General features: G+C 37.9%; 1 protein-coding gene across 1 annotated transcript; it reads left to right on the forward strand.

Moving 5' to 3' along the window:
- Positions 1–5,337: 5,337 nt before the first annotated feature.
- On the forward strand, positions 5,338–10,976 carry LOC6564087 (hybrid signal transduction histidine kinase K). The gene is made up of 2 exons (XM_001989564.2): positions 5,338–6,035; positions 10,095–10,976. The coding sequence occupies exons 1-2, from the start codon at positions 5,684–5,686 to the stop codon at positions 10,268–10,270; spliced, it is 528 nt and encodes a 175-aa protein (XP_001989600.1). The 5' UTR covers positions 5,338–5,683; the 3' UTR covers positions 10,271–10,976.
- The last annotated feature ends 1,131 nt before the right edge of the window (positions 10,977–12,107 follow it).

Raw genomic sequence — 12,107 nt, forward strand, 5'->3', positions numbered from 1 at the left:
CCTATTCGGCTCTTCTATGCAGCTCGATATTTTCGATATGTTTTCGGCATTTAGCAGTTTAGCGCATTTAGCGAACAAAATACGAATACGAAATACTCACTGACTCGACTCACATACACAGATACATCAACATCTGACAGGCAAACGGTCAAAGCACGTATCACATTACATTAATAGTGTCCATTTTGGGGTGTGGGCTGGGTCGAGGTTTGTCTTACACAATGCTTTAAATTAAAATGCATATAAATGTGGCACAGAGCAAGCAACCACCATTAGAGGGTAACTATAGTCAAGAGGTCACCACACCCAAGACTCATAACTCATTTGAACCCAAGAGCTGGTTTTATAACAGAAACTCTCTTTTGTTCGAGGAAAAGCAGGAAAAATCAGATACAATAAAAAAGGCAAAGAAGAGGCAATAAAAAGGCAAAAAAAAAAAAAAAAATTAGATAAAAGAATGCATGAAAAACTCAAAAATAGAAAATTGAGAGAAAACCAGTTGGAAGACCGCGACTGGCGCACAACTATTGTGTGGCATTTTCCACACGGCTGCCTCTGCCTGAGTGGAGCGACAATTGTCGCTAGTTTTCGCTAGTTATTTTTTCTTTTTGTTTTTTATTATGTTTTGTGTGTATCTCTTCTCAACCAGTTTGGGTGTGAAATGTAACGGACTGCTAAGATTCATACAAGTGGGTCAGTTAGCTCGACGACTGTGTAAGTGGCAACTGGCGTGCCGCATGCAATGGCCGTCAGTGAGGCATGCTTGGCCATAACAGTGGGGTGCAGAGATCGCGAACGCGAATGGGAACGAGATCTGACCCACTGTGGCACATGCAACGCGCTACTTTGATTTATGCAAGCGCCGAGGCCCACATTGCAACTCAACTCAACTCAACTACGACCACTGCCCTAAAGACGTGCACATGTGTGAAAATAGTCAGCATTACCTTATATGCATATATCATCTTCAGCCTGATTGTCGCCTTTCATCTATCAACAAAACGGGGCGCAACCCTTCTGTTTTTTTTTTTCTTTTTTTTTTTGTGAATTATGAGCTGGACATTGGTCACTCGAAACGGGCCAGCTGGTGGGTCTGTCGAGAGTGTCCCCTGAGATCCATCCACATCGCCTACTTGCCCAATTGCGGCTGGCGAGAGTTGGTTTTCTATGCGCTCAGAGAACCGGACACTCTGTCCAGACACAGATTACTTCTGCAATCGGAGGCGCGTGAGATTTATGAGCTCCCAGACAGCGGTCAACTACTGCAATTAGCCGTCCCGCAAAGACCAGATCTCATACAGCATATATGCATATAAATATATATATATTCTTGGTCGTTTGACTGCCCGAAGTGTATGATAAATGTGGCAAATTAGCAATGTGAACAACAACAACAGCAACAACAACTATGAAATTACAAATAATAAGCAGCGAAGCCGATATTATATGAACCGGAACTGTAATGCTTCCCTTGCACCGACTGAAGATGCACCCCTAACCATAAATGAGTTGCATCTGATTAGATGCGTTATATTTTAGTGTCAGCCAAGCTGAGCTTATAAGACACGGTACTCCATATCCGATATGGATGTTGCAGCAGCGGTGGCAATAATAGTTGCTTAGTGGATTCGTAATTTCAGTTATGAATTTGTTGATTTAGATGTGCATCATAGGCTTAGACATACTTAAGACTCAACTTTCAAGTGATTGACGAATATATATCAAGTTTCATCAAGAGTGCTTTCGACGATCAGACTGATCAAGTATATATATACTCTATAAGGTCGCAGACCTTTACAACAACTCATCAAACATACTTTACAATGTAAGTCAAAATTCAACTTTTTTCCGTATTAGTTAAATACTTGAATAGACTAAGGAACGAAGCAAAAGTTTTTTTATGTGTAAATTTTGTTTGTTCTATTTATTTCCGTAGCCTGCTAAATCAGAGATATTGTTTATCTTACATTTAGTTAGCTTTAGCTACTTGCTGACTATGCCTCATTCATGAATTAAGTCAAATAGAGCTCTTCAATTGCTCTACTTTGTTTAAAGCTCACTCAAGTTAATACTTTAAATGTCAAATTATTTGATTATTACTATTTAACTTAACACTTTGATCAGTTTATTTGATTACTGTTGTCAATTACGATAGCGTTTAATGTCGACAACTGCACGACACACATAATATAGATAAGGCAATAGTATTGTTATCTAAAGAATAGGCATTATTTGGAATTTGCCTTTGGATGAGGTAGTATTTAAGGCCAATCGAGACAACGACGACAATTCCGGTCTACACTTTTTGGGAGCAGATGTTATTTTCTGGCTATCCCCCCCCCCCCCCTCACCATCATCTCTCCCTCTCTCATCCCTCCCCAACACTCCTCCAATACATGCATGTTTGTATGTAAAAACAAGACTGGCGATCGCTTTGAGCACGGCTGCAAGGCTCAAAGCAAAACAAAACAAAACAGCATAAAATAAAACAAAATAAAAACCAAAGCACTTGTTCAGCTTGAGCTGCGTGGCTCAACGAAATGTTGAAGGTGCGGAAGCGGGAAACGTGTGGCCAGGTTCCTGGTGCCATTCCCGAGTATCCGATGCCTGCTGCCTGCTGCCCGGCTGTGCCTGATTCAGGTTTTGGTTTTGGCGCAAAAATTTTTGCTCACAATTGGCAGCAGGTATTCCAACAGTGTGTGTTGAGCTGAGGGCAGCAGGAGCAGCGGCAGCAGCAGCCGCACAAATTGGCGCAAAATTTACAGATGCCTCACAAAAAAATATAAATAAAAACCAAAAAAAAAACAAAAAAAAACAAGACAGGCAACAGATATACGCAGAGTTCGCCTCAGCTGTGCTGTAAAATTTATGATCTCAGTCTGGCACGCCGATACGAGGGAGCAGCAGCAACGAAAACTTGCTGTACTTTTGCCACAATTCGAATTCGAAAATGCACCCAGATCCGACACACGCCACCCCACGCACTATAAATAGATTGGCGACGGCCCTAATGTATCTGCTAGATACATTCTACGTTCTGCATATGCTTGCAATTTTTTTTTACATAGCAATATATACGTACGTCTATAAAGATAGAAGGCGCTGTTGCAGTTGCCACGTGCAATGTGAAGCGACGTCGCTTACCGGGAATTCGTTTAACGAGCTAATTTATTAATTAGGCAAACGTGACGTCAGCGTGCAGCAGACGGGACAAAAGGCACAGACACAGATACAGTTACAGTTACAGTTACATATTACATATACGGAAGCAACCCTCGCCGGCTGAATTTTGCTCAACCTTATGCGGCATGCCTCGCGTGCCACTACAGATAATGTGGTACGTGGGCAATCTATGCACCGCCGATGACAAACGCTAGAATGGGAAACAGCATGTGATTTACGCAATACAAGCTGCCTTTAACGGAAGTTGGCCACAAAGTAGCTCAGCAGCACGCCGATCACGTAGCTAACTAAATGACCAGATAAAGATATATACAGATATATACACACATATGTATATAAATATATATATAGAATAAATAAGTTGACACACATAGTTTACGCTCTTTAATTACGCTCTACATTGCTATCTACAAACTACTTTGAATGAAACTTACTCCAATTTGAAAAGCTTCTTAAATTCATTTTGCTCAAATTGAATGCAATTTTCAACTTGATTTAGATAAGTTAACCAATGTAGAAAGAATTCTTGTTTTTTTCTATCTCTTTTTCGATTTACGCAATGTAATTTGATTCATAAATTATTTGTCATTTTTGCTTTTTGGTACTACAATTTGTTTGCATTTCTTAGAAACGCGCAATTAATCTATAGACTCAGAAAAGTAAGAAACATATTTTGCAATGACAGATTTTTATTTTATTTCTTGACTCTTATTTTATTTTTATTTATTTTTATCAATTTCGCGCAGCGCAGTTAATTTTTGACACCAAATTGAGGCGCATTTCCAATTTCAATGGAAATGGAAATGACGCATTCGATTTAATGGGTATTCAATTTTCCCTATTTTTGAGAGGTTTCCTTTTTCCTTTTTTGGCGCGAGGGTTGATTTATGCACAGGACATGTTGCGGACGACCTGTGCCCAACCCTCAATCACAACCCTTATTGTTGCATTTGCCGCCGAACGGGGGCAGGTCAGGTAGGTTTTCTGAATTGGTGCGAAAAAAACAAAAATTATAAATATACATATGTATGTATGTATCTGTGTACGTGTGCATGTATGCATCTGTGCACGTTTATGATTATGCAGAAGAAATACTTTTGCCAATAGCCTCGGCTCAAAACCGGCGGTTGCAGCCTGACTCAGAGATATATCACACACACATCTGCACACGCACACATGTACATCCATCATACATACAAATATACATAGAAAACAAATTTCACTTTCATTTGTGGGGAACGCTTGAATGAGCGCCTCGAGCGCGAAAGTGTTTTTTTTCTCGATTTGTTTTTTGTCGTATGTTTTTTTTAAACCCGTCTCACTAATTATACCGCTTAATGCTGCATGAAACTGGCTTTGACCTTGGACTAGGCCCTAAACATCATTAAAACATTAACTAACAATAACAACAACAACAAAAACAACAAAATTAGAAGCCCCCATTACAGTAAATATTATTTACAAAATACCAACACGTAATACACATACACACACACACACATATATATATATATATATATATATATATATTGCAATATGTATTTAGATTTACGCTCAATTGAGCTTGTTTCGTTGCGATCTGGCAACACTGCGATTTCTAAACGATGTTATTTAACAGGCGCTGTAAGAGAGAGAAGAGAGAGAACTGATGTGATGCAATACTCTGTATTCCTGAATACATTACCACGTTAAATGTTTTTTCGCTCAATATGCAGTGGCGTCATGGTGCTGCATAGAGCTGCTTTCAATAGCTGAGAAGTAAATAGACTACAAGTCATATATGCTTTCGGTATTTGTTGAAAGTTATACACCTAATGTTTCCTATTGTGCAGTCCAAATAAGAATTTCAACCGTTCATTAGTTAAATGAGAATGACAATAATAGATAATACTAATAACAGATGTATATACACATAAGTATTTTAAATTAATATTACTTCTTAATTTATATTTATTCAGCGCAAATTACTTTAACATAAATGCTAGCTTTGAGTGAATAACAACATTTCGTGCTTTTGAAAATTAGTGTCTACACTTTGCGTTACCTTTCACATTCTGCATGAAAATAAAGTGAGCGAGAGAGAGCTGTTAGCCCGCTGTTAGCTCCACTGTTAAGTGGTGTATTGTTGCTCGATTCACTAAGCGCTATTACTCTTCTGTGAACATTCATATCGTACGGATGCGTGTGCTCCGTATATCGTGCTTTGTATCTTAAGTCGCGAACGCGTTCGTATAATCCAAAATAAGGAAAAAACTGTGCCAAGAGCATCTACAAATTATACAAGTCAATACCCAACTATATATCTGTTCGCGGCGAATTGCAATTTGCAGTTTACAATGGTCTCTCTCTTGAGCTGAGCATGCATGTGTATTGCTTGCATGTCGTTGCTTGCCAAAGAAAGTTCAAGTGAAAGCTGCAATAAATAGCAAAACAAAAAAAATACAAAATAAAAACAAAGAGCAATACAAAAAAAAAAAAAATAGAAATCTTGCAGAGTAAAATGCTGTCGTCGTTGACAAGGGTAGCACCGCTGGGGGCGCAACCCCGGCTATCACATGCGCCGCGCCCCGCCATCCTACCGGCGGATAAAAAGTCCATTCAGCGAAATCTATTCGGCAGTTTTCCGGGCTGTGAGGATATCGATGCGATGATGAAGCAGGATGAAGAACTCAAAATCGAACAATTGAAAAAACGATACAATCTTAAATTGGAGGACAGTGGAGAAGAGTGCAATCATCTGATCTCAGCGACGTCGAAGCAATCGATACTCGTCATCGACAGCATCAGCGAGAAAAAATTAAAATCTCGTTCCTGCAAGGAGAGAATATATAAACGACAACAAAGCATCAAAGGTAAGTGTTTTCCTAGGCGGCAACAGTCACCTGATTTATGCTTTCTGTTATCATCAATCCCAACCCCTGCGCGCTTTTTCTCTCTTCGTCTCTCGCTCTTTGGCAAACAAAACAACCCTTGGCTTAATTTACGTTTTAATCCACTGATTCTCAGAGATATTTATTTCTCATTTGATACACATTGTTCTCGAAAGTGTTAGTTTTTCTGCTATTTATTTGCCCATTTTTTTGTTGTTGTCAAGTTGTAGAAGAACAATAAAAAGTTTGGCTATTTTGCTTTGGCAATTTTAAGTAATAAATTTGAAAGCAATTGAAATATTTGTTCAATTATTAACTTTTATAATTGTCGACAGCTTAAATAATAAACAGAAAAACATGAAAGTCCCCCAACTCCTAATTAGGGAAAGTGTCCCAATTTGGTTCCATTTTGGTGTTTGGAGCTTTTGGCGCCTAAAATTTTATTTTGATTTCGAGTTTCTTGTTTTTGTAGTTTTGTTTTGATAGCGTTTGCTTTTTGCGTCGTTCACTTTACGCTGCCTCTTAACCACTTTGGTGAGACACTCACACACTTGCATATGTCTATACATGCATATTTACTCTCTTTTCCTCACTCTTTTTTGTTCTTTCTGCTCAAAGTTAATTTGATCAACGACGCACTAATACCTACAATTTACAACACGAAGAAATCGCATTGCAAATTGTATCTGCATGTTTCCATCTACCTGTTTGAATGTTTGTATGTATGTATGTATGTATGTTTGCTTGATGACCAACTAGAAAAGAATCGGAAATGAGAAAAACAAATATGTTGAATAACAAAATTGGCGCCGTCGTCGCTGCTGACCAATTGACAAAATAGATTTTTTCCCGCCAAAACAATGTTTTTGTCGTTTTAGTTCTTTGCATAAAAATAGCACACAAAAATTAAAGAAATGTATAACTGATTACGTCAGCGGGTGCAGCTGCAGATGCAGTTGGCTGGCAATTAATCGAGAGGCCTCAATTAAAATGGAAATCACTGTCAGCTCAGCGCGTTCTGTTGTTGCATTTGCATACGTATAAACCTACATACATATGAGCATATTTATGTGTGTGTGTGTGTCTGTGTGTGTGTGTGTGTGTGTGTGCGTGCTTGAAAACGAAGAATGAGAAGCGAAGAGAAAAACTTGGCACACGCCTGCCAGTGAGCAACTGTACATTAAGTAGTTCTTGTTGTTGCTGCCTGACAGACAGCCGCACCCACAACACAACGACGGACGACAATCGAAAACATCGACGACGTCGTTGACTCTTATACTCACTCACACACACACACGCAAACGCACACTCACATGCACACATGCTACAGTGGCAGACAATCGGGCAGGCTAAAGCAGCGCCATCATAATAATAATTCACATCGCCTGTTCTTATTCTTCTCCCCCAATAAGAGAGAGAGAACGAGTGACATAGAGAGAGAGAGAGAGAGAGAGAGAGAGCGAGAAACAGGGAGTAACTGAGTGGTCGACTGCTGTTGTTTGTTTGCATTGGCACACGCGGATACCACGAAATGGTTGTTTCTCTTCGTTTTGGCGGGAATTTGTGATTTTTATTTTTAGTTTAGTTTCATTTCGTTTCGTTTCGTGTCCACTGATAAGCGTATTCTGTATCTGTATGTTATGTTGCGTAAGTGTGCGTGCGTGAGTGTGTGTGCATGTCTGTGCGTAGTACGCACACATTTATTTGTTGTTGATGTTGTTTATGAAGAACTCGTCTTGAAGGTCACACACTCGTTATGCGTAAGTACAGCAGCGTTTGCCTCTGCGTCTGCGTGCGCGACTTGTGGCAGGTCCAACTAACAGGCAAATTAGCAGTAAATTGGCAAATCAACTTCCAATTTGCTTTTGAATTTACTCATACAACAAATAAAATGAATTGATATTTAATGTTAAATTCGAAACAGACACGCTTCAATGTTCATTCGAGCTCTTTTTATCACTTGCTACGATTCTTTTATCAATACGAAATTTGGGTTTGCATGGCATGTTTTTCATTAAAAATCAGTAGCGAATTTGCTGTAAAATTTCTATTCAACGATAAACGATAAACAAAAAACAAAAACTTTTTATCTTGTATTGTATAACACACACACACACACACACATGTGTGTATAGGTTAAATAAGTGTTCTTATCGTTTCAAGTAAACTACAAACTCTTTTCGCCATGTTTTGGCCACCACTGTACTTTACAGTTAGATGTGTGTATTTGTTTTTCTATTTGATTTTGGCTAGCGCTTTTTGTTTTGCTTAGGAGTTTCACCACACCCCCTCAGCCGAATCCAAAGCTTATAATTATGTATGCAGCAACTCTCACGGCCTCAATGTGTTTGTATGTATGCATGTGTGTGTGTTGTTTTGTATGCGTGTATGTGTATAAATATATATGCATGTGTGTATATGTTATGTGCTGTTGCCACACACACATTTCGTAAACAAAACGCGTTTTGTTGTCGTCTCACCGTCCTATCTTAAGCGGATTCTTGCTTTTTGTTGTTTTTGTATGTTGTTTTTTTTTTGTTTTGTTCGAGAGTAGAAAGCGCTGTAAACGTGTGCATAATGAATTGGTAAAGTTTGGGAAGCTAGCAGCGCGTCTGCGTGCCCATAACGGTAAATTACAAATGCTTGAAGTGTTGGACAGTTGTCCCCCACCCCCCACCGCAGGCTGTGCCTATTACATTCGCTACTCCCCAACTCCCCCCGTTCTGCAAAAACAGCAACAGCAACAACAACGACAAGAAAGAAAAATAACCGCAAGACCGCATTCTTGTGATCACTTTGCTTGAGACGTTCTGTGTTGTGTCGTTGGCTTGGCTTATAATTTTCTCTAACTGTACAACTGACTTACAACGCCGCTAGCTCAATCATCGTCTTCTTCTTCGTGTTCGTCGTGTTCAGCTTTGTCGATGCCGCTGACTGGAGGTGGGCGCGTGCCGAGTAACGTGAGTCTCGTGCACACATTGGAATGATGTTTTACAATAGTTATTTACAGCTTACGATATTTATCTATAATAACAGAAATAAGCAATTCGATTTGTTGCCACGCTAAATTTAATACTTACTTTCAATTGTTGTTATTGAACATCCCTAAAGCTTTGATTTTCTAATTATCATTTTAATGTCGCATTCATTTTAAATATGAATTTAAAAAACTTACAGAAATTATCATGATTTTGCATATTAACCCTGAATCCGAATCGTTCCAGTTACCCAGTGGTTACTGTATGAATATTTGTTCATTGACCTGTTTTTTTTTCTTCAATCATTTCAATTGACAGTGATTAGCATTTCCCCTCTGTTACTATCAGTCGCTGTTTCTAATGGTCGCCGACGTTTTCTCCACTCTATTGCCGACTCCTGGATTTTAGGTCAATGCGCAGTAGCTGTTGAAACTTCTTTGTGTTTGTCCAATGAAGAGATGACTAAGTTGACCGATGGAAAGAAAACAATCGACTGCAACAACAATAGCAACAAGAGAGATTTGCTTCCACTATACCTGATAAGGCCCCGTTGCTGATGTCGTCAATTGTTGTTGTATTTGTTATTGTTGTATGTGTAACACTTATCTTGCCATAGATGATACATACAAACAAATACAAATACAAATATATACATATATACATATGTATATAAATATCTACATACATATGACATTCGTATATGTTTGTTTGCTTCCATATACAATATGTAGAAATTTCAATTTCAATATATACATATGTATGTATGTATGTATATGTATATGTATATTTTTAAGTATATAGAGACTCTCGAGCACATATGTCTGATAAGAGTGCGCTCTGTGCATGTGTTTGTGTGTGTGTTTCTATTTGTATTTGTATTTGCTGCAGTTTTGTCTGCTTTTTTTTGTGTGGCAACGTTTGCAGTTGCGTTTTGTCGTCGTCTTCGCTTTCCCTTTTCCTCCAGCGCATATGAAGGTCACATTTTTTTTTCTCGTTATTTTCTATTTTGCTTGACTTTAACCTGTGTCTAATTGTTGGTATTTGTTATTTATTTTATTTGCAGCTCAATTGCGTATTCGCAAAACCCACAATGTAAACTCGAATGTGCCAAATCAAAAGAAGAACAACAACAATAACAATAATAATAATAACAACAACAACAACAACAGCAACAAGAACTATTCTAAGGCTGATAGCCGTAGTACCGAAATGGGGGCAGATGGGGCTAAGAAAGAATAGAAGCAATAATTGATATTTAATTTATACAAATTTTATTATCTAAATAATTTATGTTTTTTTTTATGTGTGTTTTTATTAATATTGGCAATACGTAAAATGTTATCGACATTACTTAATGTACATCAATTTGTAGGACCATTTGTAATTAGTAAATATAAATTAAGGATTATTGTAGATCATCCCATAAGTTACCCACACACACACACACATACACACACACACACACACCCACACACACACACTCATAAACACATACATACACCCCTCCCCTAATTTCAAAGAGTTCTCAGCGTGTTTCTGGCCTCTGCAGCACACGTGTGCCGAAAGTATTTTTAATTGTCATGATCTCATGTAATTTAATTGAAATTATTTAAAAAGCAATTTACACAGGCAGTTCTACAGTACAACGCTTAAGTTCGTATATCTATTGTACATTTTGGTATTCATTAATTGTGTATAGGAAATACATTATGTATTTCACATTACGGTTAACAAAATTTTGAACTACTCAAAAAAAAAAAAAAAAATACAACACAAACTGTGCATATTTCCTTAAATGAAACTCAAAATTGTAAAGCTTAGACAACACACAATTAAATTATGAAAATAAAAAACAAAAAACAAAAAAAAAACAACTACATAATACTGCACTTTTTTTCTAGCAAAAAGAAAAACAGAATCTTGAAAAAAAGAAACAAAATAAAAATGTAAAGAAAAAAAATCTTAAAAGCTTTTTATTTGTTTACGAGGCCGGCGCCCTTGTTAGACTCATTTGTTTAAAAATGAGAGAAACGCGGCAACGCCGGAGAAGGGAAAAAGGTGACTCAGCGGAACCGATTTTGTATGAAAGAAGCCGAACTAGGTAAGTGCATCTGTTTGTCACAGTGAAACCCGAATATAACGAATTGGTTCTTAAATTGCATACTGAGAACAAAGTGTTTCTCATTTTGAACGGAAACAAACATGTTTTAGCAACAATTAATTTAATTTTACAACTATGGTAAAATGGATCCTTCATCATCATTTCAACATATTAAATTTATTCAAATGTGTGTATTATCAGCATTCAGCAATATTTAATTGTAATTATTATAAAATTCGAAATTGACGACAAGATCAGCTGTTGATCAGTTTGTTTCGCAAAAGCAGTAAATGTGGCAATAATATTGCCAATATTATATATTACTGTATTTACAAATCACTGTATCCACATTAGTGTAGCTTTACTTTACGTGCACACAGACGCAACACATGCATAGTAAATTCAACGCTGCCTGCAGACATTTGAGAAAATGCTTTCCAGTTGTAATGTGTAGCTTGTTATGTGTGTGTATGTGTGTGGAGTGGGCACTTAACATTAGATTGGCTGTCACTTCCGGCAGGCCTTAGGCAAGCGATGCCGTCGACGTCGACGTTGGCTTGATGATGATTGATGCTGCTGCCCCAACAGCAGCCACTCGGCTGGCGGTCGTTGTCTGTTACCCAAAGTGCCCAATATTCACATAGATATCTACACATATTTGTAAGTGCGTGTGTGTGTGTGTGTGCATGTGAGTTTGTAGGCATATTGATAATCCACGCATGTTGCAAGTATCTATGCCGCCTCTTTTTTCAATTTCAACTTCATGTGTGAGTGTGTGTGTGTGTTTTATGTATGTAGGTATTTATGTAATAATGGCATTTTGCAAAAGTAAATTACATGCTGTGCATTTAGTAACAAGCATGTCCAACATTTTTGCCCACTTAAATAGCTCGGTGCTATGGTTATTAGCATGCAATTTCAAGATTTTTAATGCTGGCAATGCAGTCCACTCACAGTCACACACAGTTACACACA

This window comes from Drosophila grimshawi, unplaced genomic scaffold (assembly GCF_018153295.1).
Source record: "Drosophila grimshawi isolate 15287-2541.00 unplaced genomic scaffold, ASM1815329v1 contig_311, whole genome shotgun sequence".
Classification (NCBI taxonomy): domain Eukaryota; kingdom Metazoa; phylum Arthropoda; class Insecta; order Diptera; family Drosophilidae; genus Drosophila; species Drosophila grimshawi.

Excerpts from the sequence above, each read along its gene's own strand:
- LOC6564087 (XM_001989564.2), top strand. The coding sequence starts at position 5,684 with ATGCTGTCGTCGTTGACAAGGGTAGCACCGCTGGGGGCGCAACCCCGG. Across the intron at positions 6,036-10,094 it reads ACGACAACAAAGCATCAAAG|CTCAATTGCGTATTCGCAAA; the intron begins GTAAGTGTTTTC and ends TTTTATTTGCAG.